General features: G+C 42.4%; 2 protein-coding genes and 1 long non-coding RNA gene across 3 annotated transcripts in view; 1 reads left to right on the top strand and 2 right to left on the bottom strand.

Moving 5' to 3' along the window:
• The window catches only part of NDUFAF1 (NADH:ubiquinone oxidoreductase complex assembly factor 1), a 65,044-nt gene that overhangs the window by 43,059 nt on the left and 2,944 nt on the right, over nucleotides 1-19,041 (top strand). The gene's annotated exons all lie outside the window — the stretch shown is intronic.
• On the bottom strand, nucleotides 1,897-13,050 carry LOC129403669 (uncharacterized). The gene is made up of 3 exons (XR_008629365.1): nucleotides 12,919-13,050; nucleotides 10,268-10,350; nucleotides 1,897-9,639 (listed from the first exon to the last, which is right to left on the bottom strand). It is a non-coding gene; the product is annotated as an uncharacterized LOC129403669 (long non-coding RNA).
• Nucleotides 16,082-19,041, bottom strand: part of CHP1 (calcineurin like EF-hand protein 1) — a 44,686-nt gene continuing 41,726 nt past the window's right edge. The window contains exons 6-7 of the mRNA XM_004609584.3: nucleotides 18,118-18,240; nucleotides 16,082-17,987 (exon numbers count right to left, since the gene is read on the bottom strand). Of these exons, the coding sequence (XP_004609641.1) occupies nucleotides 17,934-17,987; nucleotides 18,118-18,240 (177 nt within the window). The 3' untranslated portion in view covers nucleotides 16,082-17,933. The remainder of the gene's footprint in view (nucleotides 17,988-18,117; nucleotides 18,241-19,041) is intronic.

The raw sequence follows: 19,041 nt of genomic DNA, 5'->3' as shown, positions 1-19,041 counted from the left end.
TGGACCTGGCTTCAGTGAGGATGGAAATGGCAGCGCAAGGAAATCAGGGCTGCCAGCTGATGCTTGGTGTGCATGAGAGCACAGTGAACTGAATGTATCTGCCAGGCTGCACTGTTAGGACAGTGTTTCCTAGACAGACCCTTGTCTGGTCTGTGACCGCCCCCCCCTCAATATCCTAGGGGCCTACAGGGAGCTATATGGCCCCAAGTTGAGAAATGCTGTTCTAAGTTTGTGGAGTATCTTCCATGCCCCAATTCTACTTTCTTAGACAAGAAAAAAAGAATGCCCTTTCTCTGATTCAAGGATCTCTTACTGGATTAGGATCACTGTAGCTATGGCCTGAAAGATACTGCAGGAGAAAAGTACATGGTGGGTAGCTCTTGATACTCACCGGAGCAAGACTTGGTACAGCCCTAGAGGCTCCCTGCCACTTGGGGTGGACTTGGGTAATCTCCAGCACCACAGTGCTGGGGCAGCACGACATCCTTGGGTCCTAGCATTAAGCTGCCAGGGTGATTGGCTAAGAATTGCTGGGAGGGCACCCTGGGGCTCATGAGCACCACTTATAATTAAAACTTAAAGGTAGGTGTTTTTCACTAGAGAAGCCTGTGTTCTTTCTTGAACAAGTGTCTTTTTCTCTTCCCTCACGTTATTCTCAGTGTTCTTTAGAATTATATAGAATATATAAAAATATATATATATATTTTAGTTAAGGGTTGGAAATATGGCTCAGCTGTAAAGAGTACAGGCCTTGTATGTCTGAGGCCCTGGGTTTGATCCATAGTACTGTAAAACCCAAATAAAGCAACTATTGCTATGCCCAGGATTTAATAGAAAAGTCTCGGACTTGCTATAGCCATGCCTCTGGACCCTGCGCATGGCTGTTTCATTCAGGGGACCCCAGAGGGGGGTAAGTGAGGCCCCTCCCCGCCCCAAGTGACTCAATCCAAGCAGCCGAAATTCTCCAGAACTCATCTGCCGCCATGCTCATGGCCTCTCCATATGCTGGCCAAGCCTCACCCACGAGTGAACCTATTCCTGGACATCTCATACCTCACACCACTCATATTCCAAGAGTAGCACGCCACATTTGATGGGGTTTGAAGTAGAAAGCAATGAATCTTGGAAATACATTTTTACAGATATATATAATAAAATCCTTATAGTTAAGTGTTGGTATATATGTGTATATATATATATACACCACCACCACTGCACCTTCCCACATTTCAGTTGTTTCCATCCCGAACCACAACACCTGCCACAAAGCAGAACCGAAATAATTTATTTTGTATTGTTATGAATAAACCACTGAAATTGCTCCAAAAAAAGTTTCCTTAAAGTGTGTGAAGTCATTGTATTTCAACCAGGGGCCATTAAGCCCTTCTATAAGATTACTAATATGTTGTTAAAAGGAGCATTGGGGCTAGAGTGATAGCACAGCGGGTAGGGCGTTTGCCTTGCATGCGGCCGACCCAGGTTCGATTCCCAGCATCCCATATGGTCCCCTGAGCACCGCCAGGAGTAACTCCTGAGTGCAAAGCCAGGAGGTAACCCCTATGCATTGCTGGGTGTGACCCCCCCAAAAAAATAAAAAACCAACTATGTATTTCAGAGGGAAAAGTGGCCCTGCACTAATTTGGTCATTACTGAACCTAGCTCACTAGTTACCCAGAACCTAAACAGCATTAGGCTGTTTTTGCGGGTCAAGCCAGGGAATGGGAAGTCAATGCGATTCAGTCTCTTACCATGAAGCGTCCCTTGTCTTCAAGTAACGTGGGTTCTTTTCTGGTTTTACATCAGGAATCTCCTCATCAGGAATCGGCCTATTTCTATAATTTTTGTGCATTGTTAGAAATTACCCATCCCAAATAGCAAATAACAAAAATTTCTGTATATTCTCAGCACATGCTGCTTTATTGCCAAAATATATATATATGTACACACACACACACACACAGGTGCAGAGTTCCCAACTCTTACAGCAGTTCCTTTTCACATTGACATCAAAGAATAAAATTTCTTTCAAACCCCAATGCATAGATTAAAGCTGCCTTTAGTCATTCTTTTAAACATTCAACCAAATCTTTCGAACATTATCTCATATACCAGTGCTGCAATGGAGAAGATGTAGAACAGTAACTAGAAACTTGAGCAACCCTTGCACACAGTAAATATGGGAAATATTTACGGACACTTTTTTTTCCATTACAAGAGATAGGTAATTTTGAGGTAAACACACACAAAAAAAACATTACTGTTATAGAAACACATTGCCAGTATATCTTTTAATCACTGGGAGAAAAATGAATTTCAGTTGCTGGCATGATACATCATCGAGGGAGAAAATCTTCTGAAAACTGATGATAATCTTTCTGAAAGATACTCTGGAGTTAAGTCCCACAGAAGGATAATGAGGTTTGGGTAATCTTGGAGAAATTATTTTTCAATCATAGAACATGAAACTTGGAAGGGGCCTGTTGAAAAATAGTGTATCGAGGTCTTCTGTTTAAGGCCTTTCAGACATTAGAATTCCCATTTCTGCTGTACTTGTCCTGGTCACTTTTACTTAGAAAGGATTGGTTAAAGTTAGGAATCTATTTAAGAAAAGCTTTACGTTAATAGGTTGCTTCATCAAATAAAACAACTTTTTGAAAATGGGACACCAGAAGTTTTAGGCCTTGATTTATACAGTTTAACCTACACAACAAGAATGAATTTAAGTTTCTAAGTTAAAAGCTAATTGTTAATATAATACAGTTAATATAATAACAGAGAAACCAAACCACAGAAGTGTCAATATTTTCAAGACTATTTCCAGAAATGGAAAGGACTTCATTATCGCAGAGATCCCACCTGATTGGTCAACACTCATTCAGAATGGCTGCCTAACTGTTACCCCAAAGGAACCTGGAAACCTTAAAACATGTGCACTTTGCCTCTTCACTGTCAAGATACTAGTTTTTAAAAAATTCAAATTTAAGCCACATAAACCTCACCAGACAAATGCCGTATCTAGTTATTTTACATACTGGTATTCCCTACTTTCCTCTCATTTCTAAAACTCTGCACCCTTCTGATTATAGGCATACTTATATAACATGCTTAGATTGTACAAGCCTTTTGTTTTAAAACATGCTTGGAGACTAGTGTAACTGGCAAGAAAGGTTAGAGGGTAAACACTGTAATGCTCTACTCCTGACAGTTCACATGTCTTGTGGTTGCCCCTCTTTACCTCTAGCTCCCATTTTCAGTAGAAGATCATCTTTAGTTAGGAAACAAAAATGGAAATTCAAGCTACTTTTAAACCAAAGTCTCTCTTGCTTCATCATTAAATGCATACATATAATTACTAGTATATAACATTGGACATGTTAAATCATGCATTAGGTTATTAGTACTCTAAAGTCAATTATGGGCCTGCCACTATTGCTTGCATTTCCAACCAGACCCAATTTTTAATAACATGCAGAATAAATCCCTTGAGCCAGAGAAATTAGGGAAAATAAGGATACATGCAAAATTTCAATTGAAAATATGGATAAATAAAGTGACTGCTTAGAAATGCAGGCAGGTGCTCCACAGCTACCATAATGCTGCTTCAGAATAGAAGTAGAACAGTCACACGCAAAAGGGGTAGAATTAGGACCACTATTCAGTTACAAAAACTCCTGGATTTTTTTTGTAGTGAATGATATAAGAATTCTGGGAAAAGAGACTGGAAAGATGGAGTCTTTTGGAGCACTGTTTTCTTGGCCATTTAGGACAGTTTATGACAGCGATAGCATAGAAGAACCTTGGTGACTGTGGGATGGTGTTGGCGGCGAATTATTTTTCTCATACACAGTAATGAGCATGACCTGCACAGCTCCCTGGGGGAAAGGAGTTTATAAAGCACAGAGCTAATACAATGTAAACTCAAATCAATGCCCTGAAATTTATCATAGCCCTCTGCTTTTGAAAACTGTTAGCCAAGGTTTCTTTCTGAATACTATTAGCCAAGCAATGTTCTGAAAGACCTACAATTTGCTTGCACCAGCAGCACCGTAAGATTGTAAACTACTGGAGGCCAAGGGTCTCTTCTTATTTTGCATATCACAGGTACACAAAAAGAGTAAACATGAGACCGTAACATTGGAAAGTAACCGCATACTCTGGTACTACATTTTTGTATTAAGTACTAATAATGTGACAAGGCTAATCTTTGTTCTATATATAACTAAACTGTTAACATCACTGTAATTCACAACAGTATGATCCTGCATATATCTTAATATTGCTTGGTTATTCCAGTATGTCTAACACCAACTGATGTATGAGACATTTAAAGAGGAGCTATCACCAATTTAATACAGCCTTCTCCCTATTATCTGGAGTTGCCATATAAGAATCAAATAGTCAAGAGCCACTTTTAGATCTAGCCCATCTTTTGAGTTTTTCCCGAGAAAACAAGAGAACACAGACCCAATCTTTTTACGGATCTTCAAGGTACTAATTGGCTAGACGAAAAATGAGGTAAAAGGGAGGAAGTAGTAATCCTTAGTTTATGTTATATCTTGATGAGTTGTATGATTCCTCAGATCAAGAAATTAATTTGCTAGGTTTCAGTTAAAATAATCATAGGTGATATGAGGCTAATGAAGCTGGGGTGGGGGCAGGAAATCTAACATACTACCTTTGGCTATCCTTCAATCCTACTTTTTATGGGGGCTGGGGAGGTGGGGGTTTGGATCACACCTGGAAGTTCTCAGGGCCTAGGGATCACTCCTGGTGAAGCTCAGGCTCAGAAAACCGTATGGGGTACAGGGGATGGGATATAGGTTGGCTTTGTGCAAGGCAAGCACCCTGCCTGCTATACTGTAATTCTCTGGTCCTTGCTTTACACGTTTAAAATCCTAATTTCCCCAACCTAACCATGGATATGAGGACAAGTCAGTGACCCAAGTTCTTGGGTTTTAAAATAAATCCTACTTCTACATAGAATGAATGTATATCTTCTATGCATCCTGGAAATTAATACAAATGAGGAGATAAAATAAAAAGTAAGTCATTCTATAAATGCCTGTTGCTAAAACAAAAGCATAAGGAAAAACCCCACACAACTTGAGTGAGCTACATCAGTAAATTTGTTTTCAGATTAAGCACTAGGAAAGTTTGTTCAAAGGCTCTAAATCTGCTGTGGGAAAACAGGGCCTTTAACCTTAAACTTATACAGAAGTTGTTTATTCTCACACATGACATATTAATATACATTCATAGTTTAAAAACAAAGTACCTTTCATATACCCTTTACCTAAAACATTTTTCATTCTGTGCAACTCTTGGTTGCAGAACCTTACAAATTCAAGTAGTAATACTTATTCTAATGTACATCCTTGCTAATGCAGTCAATACACGCAAACTTATTGCTACTAAAATTCTAACTTTTGAAAAGTATTAATCTGTTTTATGGCTTTTTATTTTTAAATAACAGGAAATAACCTTTCCTATATGCTGTGCTATTCTGCATTTATTACCTTTTCAGAGGTATTTTAAAAAATGCTTAAATGCTTTTCAAAAATGCAATTTTCCCAGGCACTAAAAGAAATCACTTGAACCAACAGTACAACTACTTTAAGTATTAAACTATGAGAATCTAAGCCTGGGTCCCTGGAGATCTGTGACCCCAGATTCTCGTTTAGCTAGCTTCTGCACAAAAGACACACATTTCAAATCAGTTTGTATTTCATATTATGTTACAATAGCATCCTGTCAACAAATCCTGGACTCCCCTAATATTGATACCTAAATGTCACCTAAACACCCTCCAAAATTCTTTAGGTGGCTTTCAGAACAAACCATTTTTACTTCTATAAGGAAAGTAGGAGAACAAAAGCTATCCAGGGACAGCCTGCAACACCAAGCAAAAGAACCAGTTATTACATGGCATTCTAGGGAGGCTACATCTAGCTACATTTCCAACTCTCCTAAGGCTGGTGTCTCACCAATATACAATTAAGCAGATCTGGAATATAGGAAAAGCCCTATTAATCTAGGACAAATTAATCTAGGACACTAAAGTACTGATCATTGTTCCTAGATGAATACACATCATGCTGCAGACAGGAACTAAGTGGTCTGCAGTTTAGAAAAGCACTCAAGCAACTAACAAAGCATTTCAATGAGACATGCAAAATGTAAAATAATTTCTCAGTGAATAAGTAGAAAATAATAAACCTATAAGACATAAAAGGTGAGAATAGTTAAAGAAAAATCTCACCTAAAAAAGCAAAGCAGAATGACTTGGGGCCTTACTTTACTTTGAGAATTTTTATAATACAAAAGCCACTTGGTTTTCAGCCATCCATGAAGAACTCCTATATTCTCAAAGATAGTATTTCATCTTGTGACCCCGTATTTCTATTTATACATGAATCTTTTTGGTCTTGAACTCCTTCTCCCGTGGAGAATATCAGATTCAGGAATTTATGGAAGAAAGAGTCTAGATTTTCCTTATTTTTTTTACATTATTGGTTATTATCAGTAATTCATCTTGAAGTTTCAAACTATTAATTAGCTCATGCACTAATCCTTAACACGGCACTACAAGCTACTAAGCAATGCTTACAAAACTATACACATCTCAAAATGGAAGACATTGGTGATTTTGTTGTTCTTAAACAACTTGTAACATTTGTCCACAAGTATTAAAATATACATATTTATATATATTGCACATGTCCCGTTTTTTTTTTTTATCATTTTAAAAGAAAAAAAAATCAGCTAACATGGATTAGTAAAAGAAAAGAGCAGACATATCTTGCCTAAAATGAGAGGTTTGGTTTTCAAAAGGACCGAAATAGGAAAAATGCAGGTGTCAAAAATACATTATGTAAGTACAATGGGAATTTTGTTTTATGTCAGTAGATGAGAACCATGAAAGATGCAGGAGGAATGTGAAAACATAAAGAGTGGGTATTTTAAAGCTGTGAAATGAACAAGTAGCTACAGAAGCTAGGTCTGATGTATATTCAAACAAATATACAGGTTTAGTATGGGTTTCACTGGTGTAAATAGTACAGGTACCCTTTTTTCCCTGCCAAATGATCCTGTTCAAAAAGTTGCTGAAAAGCCAAAAGGGAGATGGGTGACAGACATTTGAGATACAAATTCTCCTTGATAAGACATTCTCAATATACTAACAGGAATCATGAATGTAGGCTCCATTTTTGTCTAACAATTCCAGAATACTAAATGAAAACATCAAGAAAGGCTTGGAAGTTACATATAGAAAAACAAATTTCTTTTGGTTTTTGGGCCACACCCAAAGGTGTATTCAGAGGTTTCTCCTGACTCAGGAATTACTCCTGTTGAGCCGGGGGGTGGGGGGGACCATATGGTGCTCTGGGAATGAAACCTGGGTTGGCAGCTTGCAAGGCAAACACCCTACCGGCTGTTCTATTTCTAGAGTCCATCTAGAAAAAAATGTTAGTTACCTTTACCCAAAGTTATTTCTATATTTCTCAGCAAATGTTTTCAATTAAAGGAAACGATTATATTTTTATAATATAATAACAACTAGTTTTTTAAAAAACCATTCTTATACCAATTTACATTGTTTGGCCAACTGGACTAATCAGTGTGTGACACTTTCCTACTGCTGGTGCTCACAAATACTGGCATATCTGACCCAAGTCTTCAGCATTCAAGCATGCCCTGGGAATACTTCCCTAAATCAAGCCTGTATGTGGTTCAATGGTCCAGCACTTGCTTTGCAGCAATGGGGCCTGGGTTCCATCCCCAGCACCACAGAAAATACCACATTTCCTAAGTCAGCGTCAATCTAACACTACTTTTTAATTTTGGTTTTTGAGCCATACTCAGTGGTGCTCAGGGCTTACTCTAGGCTCTGTGCTTAGAGGATCATACTGAGTGCTGGAGACTGAACTTGGGCCAGCCACATGCAAAGCGAGCACCTTACCCACACTGCTGTATCTCCAGCCCCTCTAAAAATATTCTTAAATTTTGTCTAAGAAGTTTCAAACTCTAGCTACAAAGACTCATCAAGACTGCACTCTACCTGTGCAGTGAGCTGACAATTGTAACCCTCTGTGACTCTGTGAGGGACAGCCTTAGTCTGCTGAGCACATGGCATAAGTGTTACAGGAAGAGGAAGTTTTCTTACCGGAACTGTTTTTCTTGAGTTTTCCCCACAAATCTATACTGAGTGAACCACAAGTTTAGGAACAATAACATGCATCATTCTCTGATGAAAAAGTTTAGTGTCACCTGGAGTAAGTGACCAGAGTCCCAGTCTTCTCAGTTTAACCTTTCACCCACTGTTTAGAAAAAAGAAAGCAGACATCAAAGAATCTATTTAGGTAAAATAAAAATTACTCAGGATTTTACAAAAAGGTGGAGTTATAAAATATAAAAGACCATAAAGTTGGCTGGAGCTGCACTGGGTGGAGTCACATGAGGCTTTTTTTTTTTTTTTGCAATGCCTGGACTGAACCCAGGTCTCCTGCATTTAAGGCATGTACTTTAACCACTGTGCCACGCCCAGGCCCTGCACGAGGCATTCTTGCTTCTTTTTCTTAGAAGGAGTTATACGAAAACCTTCTCATCTCCACCCATGTTCTCTCCACCAATGCCAAAGCTGAAGGCAGGTCATACATGAGGATTCCATCTTCTCTTCTGTTCAGGAACACCAGTCCCTTTTCTTCCAACCTCAGTAGCATGGAAAACCAAGTCCAAGTGATACAGAGACTCCACAAAAAGGAATGAAACAATTTATAGCACAGTAGCCTCTCACCTTATGGTAGTGAATGAGGTTCCATCACTAGATTTAAAACTTTTGTTTTTTTTTTAAACCAATCTTTCACTAAACCTAAGTATGTAGTCACAGAATTCACACCTACACAATAGGATTGTTACATAAGAGAATGAAAGCATTCATTTTTAATAAGCATTAAAAAAATCAAATGTTCAGATTTCTGAGGAATAAATAACAGCTTCTTCTCCAGGAGTAAAATCCCTCATTCTCTTCCAAAAATGTTGATTCACACATGTAAAAATGTATGTAGAGCAATTGTGTCTTTACATATGAAATGCATCTTATGCTACTGTATCTTTATGCTTCCTTATCACACCATCACATAAATATTCATTGCAGGATTGGGATTTTGTTCTATCCAGAAAATTTGCGCCACAGGATAAGGCAGGATTTCTATATATAACTGTTAGCATCTTTCTCACCAGAATTTACTTCTGCAGTCTTAACCATGCTGATCGTTGAGAGTGGCTGGCACTGAAAGAGTACAAAACAAAACCCTGGTGTGATCCATACTTGCTATTTACTCTTCCTTCTTGTTCAGGCCCAAACCAAGAACTCACAAATACTACCTGTTTCAAATTAAACACCAACCTTTCTTAAATTTCTTTCCAATTAAGCAAACAGCAGCCGAAGAAGTTTGTTGGTTGTTGCTTTCTTTTTTTCCCCTAGAGAAGCTGGTATGACTGTTACATCTGAGAGGTGGAACTGCTGTTTCCATTTCAACTCACTAAGCGAAGGTATCAAGAGTTACTCATGTTTCGGTAGGGAAAATGACTAGACAAATGAAGCAGGATTGTTTATTCCGGGAAACAAAATAGAAATACCTGGAATACAAAACAAATGGAAATATATGAAATATACATAAAAAAAAACAACCCCTATTTTGTATTAAACAGACCATTTTAAAAGAAATGCCTAGGAGCAAAAGCAAATACAGTGAAGAGGGTGCTTGTTTTGCACACAATTGACATAGTATGTTCTTTCCCTGGCACTACATGATTCCCAAAGCACCACCAGGAGCAAACTCAGAACACCTCCTTTGGTGGCCCCCAAACCAAAAATTAATAAGCTATCAGTAATATACACTAGGAATATATATATTTCACTACACACAGTGATGATCTAGGTTAGTCTCTAGCTCCTCAAAAACAGAAGTCACTTTTGATGTTCTTACTCTCTTGAGCTAATTTTTGGGTCTTTTTTTTTGGGGGGGGGGTCACATCTAGTGCTGCTCAGGGATTACTCCTGGCTTTACTCTCAGGAACAGCTCCTGGTGGTACTCTGGGGACCATATGGAATGCCAGGGATCAAGGATCGAACGTGGGTCAGCCTCATGCAAGCCAAACACCCTCCCCGCTGTACTATCGCTCTAGCCCGAGCTAATGTTTAATTGTTCTAGTTCCATCCAGCTATTTTCGAACATATTTGAACGCATAAGCCACTACTACTCACTTTCCAAATCCTGAGTTTAGAATTTTGTTTTCTTTTTTGAGATCCAACGAAAAAGCACCCAAAAGTCAAGGAAAATATTCATCCTGTGAAAAGGCGGGGGGGGGGGGGAAGAGGGAAAGAGAGAATGTTATATTAAGAATAGAGCCCCCACAGTACTAAATGAATTCATGTACAATATCATTCAAATAAGCCTTTATTCTTTTTGGGTTTTGGGCCACACTTGGTAGTGCTCAGGACTCACTCCTGGCCGGCTCAGGGAATCAATATGGGGTGCTGGGGATCAAACTTGGGTTAGTGGGTACAAGGCAAGTGCCTTACGCTAGCCCTAAATCTTTATTCTTGGGGCAGAAGAGATAGTACAGCAGGTAAGGCGCTTGCCTTGCAGACAGGAACCCTGTATTCCACATATGGTCACCCTGAGCATGGCCAGGAGTGAGCTCCTAGTACTGCTAGTGTACCCAAAACAACCAAAAATTCACGATCACAAATACTCTGAAGGACCAATCAAAAAATGACTCTTGGGGCGCATATGCTGCCTGAGCCCATGTGCAGCTTCTGCCATGTGAGCACATGTGTCGCCCGCATCTCCCCCCTTGAGATGTGTACTTTTCATGTTTCCGTGTCCAGTGCTAGGATGTGTGTAGAGCTCTCTTCATCTTCGGAGGAGCCCGCGTTCTTTCTTGAGCGCGTTACTCCTACTGGTTTTTCTTTTCCACTTATCCCTTCCTCCTTCCCTAAGACTTTCTAAATAAAATCTATTTACTTCAAAAAAAAAAAAAAATGACTCTTGGGGCCGGAGTGATAGTATAGCAGGGAGGGCATTTCCAACTGGGGTTCAATTCCCAACATCCCATATGGTCCCCTGAGCAATGCCAGGAGTAATTCCTGAGTGCAGAGCCAGGAGCAACCCCTGAGCATTGGCGGGTGTGACCCAAAAAGAGGGGGAAAAAAAAAAAGACTCCTTACCTACACTAATTTTACAAAGATGTCAAATCTTTGGAGGAACATGCAGGTCCTTAAAAGTTTTTATAGAACCCCATCCCCTTTGTGAATTTGATACTATGATCCCCATCTTTGCTTTACTGCAAATGTCCACTCCTCTATTGTTAAGGTGTAAGAATGTTCTTTCTGCCCTAGCTGCTTTTTCATTCTCCTAAAAATTAAAACCAAAACCCAAATCCAAAAACACACAAAAACTACTGACAAAAATCACTAGAAAAGTTTTTGTAGAGGGATGGAGAGATAGTGGGTAAGGCATGCATATGATCACATCCAGATGGTCTCCTGGGCATTGCTAGGAACAATTTATGAGCCCCAAACCTCCAACCCCCCAACCATTTTATGTAGATATATTTACAGAAGGCATCTTCTGGGCAGTGAGACAGTATAGTGGATAAAGCACCTGCCTTGCACCCAACCAGGGCTGGGCTGAAATGAGACCCCCCAGGAGTGATGCCTAACCTACAGAGGAGCAAGAAGCTCTGAGCACCACCCAACGTGGCCCCCCCAAAACAAAACAAAACAAAAAAAGGAGGACAAAGCAAAAACCAGAAATCTGTACTATGAGTTGTTATTCCAGGTGGAGTTTTAATGTGCTAGTTTTAAATACGCTTCACCCATCCAGAGGCCTTTCTCAGAACATTAACTGAAATAAGTCCAGGGAGGCCCTAGGTTCGATCCCGGGCACCACATTTAAAACAAACAAGATCCAACAAGGGCCGGTGACATGGCAAACAAACATCCCATAAAGTTAAACGGGAGCCAAATACAACTGCTCTAAAGTATCATGCTCTACTTCTATTACTCCACGTATTATTTACAAATATGTCCAGAAATGGGTCCTATTTCTCACTATAAAGAAAAGAAGGAAAAGAAAAGAGAGAAAGAAAGGGGCCGGAGCGATAGCACAGCGGGTAGGGCGTTTGCCCAGCACGCGGCCGAGCCGGATTTCATCTCCAGCATCCCATATGGTCCCCCGAGCACCGCCAGGAGTGACCCCTGAGTATCGCTGGGTGTGACCCAAAAAAGGAAAAGAAAAAAACAGGGAGGGAGAGAAGGAAAACCGGGGCAGGGAGGCTGGTGAGCTCGGGCGTGGCTGCGCGCACACTGGGCTGCAGGGGTCCAGGCGTGAACCGCAGGGTGTGGCCGGCGAACCCCAGAAACAAAACCGGACCCGGGACTCCTTTGGTTCCGTCACCCGCCAGCGAGGGTCAGGCGGAACTGCGGCGCCATGAAGGCCGGGGCCGCGACCCCTAAGGACAAAGCGGCCAACTCCGACTCGCCAAGTTCGGACGTCACCCCCGCAAGGTCAACGGGCTGGAGGGGACACCACGTTCGCAGGACCCTGCGGGCCTCAGGCCGCCCAGAGGGCACGAAGCCGGGAGACAGGAAACGTCAGGCCAACCAGGAGAAGGGAACCCGTCCAAACTGAGCCCCGCGGCCCGCCGGAAGCACAAAGGGCCCCTCAGGCGAGGGCCCGCGGGGGGTCGGGGGCGGGTGGCGGCGCGACACTCCCCGGAAGGCGCGAGCGACCGCCCCGGGAGCAGTCCGGGAAGGAGGAAACCGCGCCTGACATTCCCGTCCTCCAGCCACACAGAGCCGCGCCACCGCCCCGGCCGCTTTTCTCCCCTCTCTGGCTTTCGCTGGCCTACCTCGTCGGGGCCAGCAGAAGCGTTCGAGCGCCGGGGGCCATGGCGCCCCCGGCCCAAAGGCCGGCTCACCGCGGCGTGCCTCACTCCGCCATCTTGACTCTCTGGCGCGTCCGCCAACCCTGCGGCGGCCGTTTCCGCAAGCCCCGTCCTGGAAGCGGCTGTTGCGCGCTGGTTGGACAAAAAGTTACGCAGGCGCGTTCCCTTTCCATTCTGGTTGGTTGGAATGGTGGTCCATCAATCATCTAGCCTCAGCCTTATGAAGCTTGTTTTGCCGCATTGGGATTTCAGGGTTGAGGTAATAGTGAAAACTGATTTTATAATTCATGTGTTAGCCATCTAAACTATTGCCACAGAGAAGTTGTGTCACTCATGTCCAAGCAAAATAGTCTAGCCTGCCGCCTGTTTTAAGCTATTAAATTAAGCCATTGTATTACTAATATCATTTCGAGGCCCAGGAGCTTTTAACCCTGTGTTCAACAATCCCATGACTAGTTCAGGGGTCGCTCCTGCAGACATAGAGCCCGGTGGCCTGCTCGCCCTCCCCGCTGTATTATGGCTCCTACCCCTATTCTAACCATTTCTATTGAAACTAATCTAGTTTCTAAATTTATCTAATAACTAATCTAAATTTATCTGTCTTCCGTTTTTTATGGCTCCTACCCCTATTCTAACCATTTCTATTGAAACTAATCTAGTTTCTAAATTTATCTAATAACTAATCTAAATTTATCTGTCTTCCGTTTTTTATGGCTCCTACCCCTATTCTAACCATTTCTATTGAAACTAATCTAAACTAGTTTCTAAATTTATCTGTCTAGTAACTAATCTAAATTTATCTGTCTTCCGTTTGTTTTTTTCCTTCTCTTACATCAGTGTTTGTAGTTAATTGCGATGTCTAAGGTTTGCACACTTGGTTGTGTTACTTGGTAGGCAACTTGTATTTGGTTGTCTTCTTCACCAGTAGCTTTGTGCTGCTTCCAGGACCATTGTTTGGCATGTGGGCAGGTTTCAGGGTTGAACTTGGTGGCCTCATGCTTCCTCCTCCGAGCTACGTCCCTAAAACCCAGAGTACAAATTCTTCTATTTTTCAATGAATCTAGGGCTGGAGCGATAGATAGCACAGCAGGTAAGACATTTGCCTTGCACGCAGCTGACCCAGGTTCCGTTGTTCCGCCCCTCTCGGAGAGCCCTGCAAGCTACCAAGAGTATCTCGCCCGCGAGCCTGGCAAGTTACCCGTGGTATTCGATATGCCAAAAGCAGTAACAACAAGTCTCACAATGGAGATGTTACTGGTGCCCGCTCGAGCAAATTGATGAGCAACCGGATGACAGTGATACAGTCATAGTTTTTATTGAAACTTGTTTTAAAAGATGTGAAGGGAGAGAAAAGGGAGAAATGTGTGCTTTAGAGACTTCTCTGGAATAGAAATAGACAAAGAAACAGACAAGCAAGATAGATCTTGTCAGTCACATTCAGGTACTATATACACCAATTCTTCTGCTTAGTTTTACTTTTTCTTTTTTTTGGCGGGGGGGGGGGGCGGGGTCGTGGTGAAGGGAAGGCACACCCAGCAACTCAGGGTTACTTTTGGCTCTGCATAGTAGTTACTCCTGGAACTACTGGTGGTGTCAGTGATAGAGGTTGGTTAGGTGCAATACAGTGTCCTTCTCACTGTACTATCTCTCCAGTCCTCATTTGCCTAGTTTAGTTCTTACAAAATCTGCAAATGGTGGAAGTGTCAGAACCATGTCTCCAAAGTCTTGATAGACTCCTAGGTCAGAATCTAGTACTTAGAAAACAAGAGAATCAATAGAAGATTCGGAGACTTGGCATTTCAGCCCGAATCCTAGATAGACTTAACATGTCAGATGTCAGGCAAGTTACTTCATCCTAACAGAGATGAGACATTTCAGTGTGTGTGCTAGCAGAACTATGAAGAAACAGCCTGTAGTTTCTCACAAAATTGCTAGCTAAACCCTTCATTGCTGGGGATAACGACAAAGAAAATCTCCAAATTGCAGTTTCTCCTTCTACAGGAGAGGTTAAACAGATGTAAATCAGCAAATACCAGTCATCTGCGATTTAAACTCCCTGTTGACTCAAAGCTCAGCTAAATTTGCAAAGGTGAATTCAGGAACTTCAGTCTGAGATGACTTCCTTCTCAGAAATTGTGCTCTCAGTATTTAGGGTACAGGATGAAAAACTGACTTATATCATAAGACATCTAATTTGTAAAGATAGTATTCATCTCTACAGTAAAAGCTTGCTCTATATCCTAATCAACAAACACATCATATTTTTTAAAAAACTTTTTCTTTTTTGGGTCATACTTGGTGGTCTGGCTCTGCACTAGGCATCACTTCTGTTGGGCTAGGGAACCATATGGGATGCCTGGGACTGAACTCGGGTTGGCTGCCCGCAAGACAAATGCCCGACCTGCTATACTATTGCTCTGGCCCAACACATCATATTCTAATAGTGTTTACTTGATTTTGAGATGCCAGGAATTGAATCCAGGGTTTTACACATGCAAGCAAGTACTTTAGTACTGAGCCATGTCCTTCGTCTCTACTAGTGTTTTAAATACAAACCCTGACAATATGATTCTTTTTTGCTTTTTGGGTCACACCCAGCGATGCTCAGGGGTTACACCTGGCTTTGCACTCAGGAATTACTCCTGGCGGTTCTTGGGGGACCATATGGGATGCCGGGGATCGAACCCAGGTCGGCTGCATGCAAGGCAAATGCCCCCCCCTTTTTTTTTTGGTTTTTGGGTCACACCCGGTGATGCACAGGGGTTACTCCTGGCTCTTCACTCAGGAATTACCCCTGGCGGTGCTCAGGGGATCATATGGGATGCTGGGATTAGAACCCGGGTCAGCCGCGTGCTATCACTCCAGCCCCGCTGACAATATGATTCTAAAATCAATTTGAAAACAGTGGTGATCATAAAAAATAGTCTAAAAAGAATCCTGAAGGTAAAGGAGTTATTTAATTCCCGTGTTTGTTGTTGTTCGCTATTACGGGGACACTGGGGAGCTGCATGGCATGCCATGTCAGTGGCTGAACTTAGGACCTCATACACACCAGGCATGTGCTCGACTACTAAGCTATCTTTCTGGCTAAGTATATTAAAAACACAAATGAAGTCAAACAAATGACTTTGTTTTAACCACAAGTATTTATTGATGGATTGAAGAATACAATTTTAATGGAACAATAAGGCACAACTGTGGATTAAAACGGTTTGATATACAGCCAAAAAGGAAAAAGCCATAATCTTCGGAACTTTAAATAGGCAAGTCGGGGAGCCTCATAAGTACCTAATAGATCAGTGTCAGACAATTCCATTCTTCCCTTTCATAAAATTCCTATATTACATCACTTGATTACAAAGTCAGACTGATACTTCATCAAGAATTCCTCAGTCATTTCTACTGGAGTCATCTGGCCTGACTACTCCTGTTCCCCACTCTTCCCCATCTTGGGTTGTTTTGCCTTTAGAAACCCCCATCCTGAACTACTGTGTGAACACAGCCTGGGATGGCCTTCCAAAGCAAGGAAACAGACAAGCAAGCAAGCACTGAGTCAGAGAGAGCCAGCCACAGGCAGATACATGATGAAAAGACTCACATAGACAATGACAGGATGACAGCAGCCTGACTTGGTGACGTTGATACTAGCTGACTTAGACAAAGAAACTGCTCTGGCTCATGCAAAGGCCTGTAATACCGCCTCAGTTTGTTCCACTAGTGCCAGACCTTGTGCTTCTAAGGGATGAGCAAAGACCTACAAGAAGAACTAGGAGGTCAATGTAAGCAGGTGGCTAATGATCTGATACATTCAATACTTTGGGCCTATATTAGGAGTAGACTATGGCTTCCAGCATATCAATATTTGCCAAATGTAAATTCATAGAGAATTTTGTGCAAAACTTCAAGATACCGAGGACAATCTTTAAATCTCTTGGACTGGGATAAATGAGGCACTTCCGTACAACTAATCTTTCTACTTGGAAAGGTGAAAGGAAAAAATATTCCAGGGTACATAATACTGAGGCATAAACCGCACTGCAGAGGTGGGAATACAGGCGGTATTTAGGGTGCCCAACCTCCTTGCACAAAAAGCCATGAGAAAGTCCCCAAGTATATGGTCAACGTAGCCGTTCTGGTGGTAGTGGTATCCCCAAACTAAGCAAACCTGCAGGCAAGTGTCTACTTCTAAAGTCACCACCATACCAATGGGAGGAGACCAATGGGAGGAGCCATGCAGGTTTGGCTGCTGAGAATCAGAAGCCAGAGGTAGAGCAACCCGGACAAGCTGCCAAGAGGCTCAGCTCTCATCTCATCACAGCCACCACCTTTCCAGAACCTCCCCCTCCATCCTTCATGAGAGAGCAGAGTGCAGGGGACCAAGAGAGGGTCACTTGGTTCTGAGAAACAAATGGGTTCCTGAAAACTCCTGTAGAGGCAACATCCCCGACATTCACTTAGTGTAAAGGCAGATAAAAACGGCCAGACTGCCGAACCATCCTGCCAAGTCAGAAATACATTTGCCAGGCATAGCTTGGGGTGCCATGCAGAACAGAGAGGACTGAGACTCGACACAAAGGAGGGAGCCTGAAGTCGGGTGCACGGGACGGAGAGAGCAGCCAGGCTGTAGGGCCCAGGGAGAGAGCTTTGCTGACAGATTCTTGGCAGGATTCCCTTGTTCACTTTCTCAGACTGGATGGACATGTGGTATTCGGCAGCAGAACAGAGGGAGATGATGTTTAAATGGAGATCACCGGCAAATGATAGGAACAGAAAGAGACTGCGTGTACCATTCTGTAATGCCCTGTTTATACACCAAAGGCAGGTGTGTGTTGATGCAACATATTTGGGGTTGTCATGCAACAGCAATTGTACTTCGGGGAAGGGGCATGTGGCAGCGGACGTGGGGCTGGTGGACAGGAGGATGCTCAAGTTCCAGTTCTTAAATACTAGAAAGCAAGGAACAGTTTGCTCTCAGTCCTTCAGTGAAGAAATCGGATGCTCATTTTCTGTTCTACATCCACCTTCTCCAAAACCTGGGGAAAACAAAAAAAAGTTGCAGTTATAAAGGTCATAAGAGAATATGACATCTTCATACTTACCTGAATGCTTTTCTCCCTCACTCCTGTGCAGCAGAAATGAATTTTTTTCAACTGACTTGTGTACCTTAACAAATTCTGTGAACGATATGGCGCTGTCCCCATCCTGATCAGCTTCCTGGATTGTCCTGTCTGCGATGCTGCCCAGCTGCTCATCCGAGATATTCACTCCAACCATCATGCGTAGCACCTGTGGCACCAAGAGTCAGGACTTTTACTAAGTTGGTATGGGCAACTTCTACTAGGACTGAAGATAGGGGCCAGAAAGATAGTACAGCAGGTAGAGTGCTGCCTTGCATACAGTCAACCTGGATTCAACTGACCCCAGCTTTAGTTCCTGGCCGGTGCAGGAAGTTTTTCTCCTTTGGGGCTGCAGTGGTATTACTGCAGGTAAGGGCGCTTGCCATGCATGCGGCTTACATGGGTTAAATTTACTCCAGCACCACCACCACATATGGTCCCCAGATCACTGCCAGGAGTACAGAGCTAGAAGCAAGCCCTGACCACAGGTGAAATCCAAAGACCAAAGACCCAAGCCCCAAACCAAAAAAACCAAAAAATAAAAAAAACAACAACACCAAAACCTTGTCTTGAGTGAGGACAGGAGGGCTTAGAACAGCTTGTTAAGATGCCAAAGGCAGAGTGTGGTGTCTGCCCAGCCTCCAGGCTAGTGTTATTTCTACCTTTCCCCATTATCAAGAAGCCAGAAGTTGGGGGCTGGAGCGATAGCACAGTGGGTAGGGCGTTTGTGTTGCACGTGGCTGACCCGGGTTTGATTCCCAGCATCCCATATGGTCCCCTGAGCACCGCTAGGTGTAGTTCCTGAGTGACTGCTTTTTCTTTCTCTTTAGAATTCAAATGTAGCAATTTTCGAGAGAGAAAATTCTCATTGAAGCAAAATATTCCCAATTTAATAGCAAAGGGCGCTAACTAACCTTGGCCAGTAGATGCTTCAGATTTTTCTCAGACTCAGAAATGTAGGCATACTTTG

The sequence above is a fragment of the Sorex araneus genome, chromosome 3 (assembly GCF_027595985.1).
Source record: "Sorex araneus isolate mSorAra2 chromosome 3, mSorAra2.pri, whole genome shotgun sequence".
Lineage (NCBI taxonomy): Eukaryota > Metazoa > Chordata > Mammalia > Eulipotyphla > Soricidae > Sorex > Sorex araneus.
Note: the sequence above shows the minus strand (reverse complement) of the source record. Positions and strands in the feature narration are given on the sequence as shown.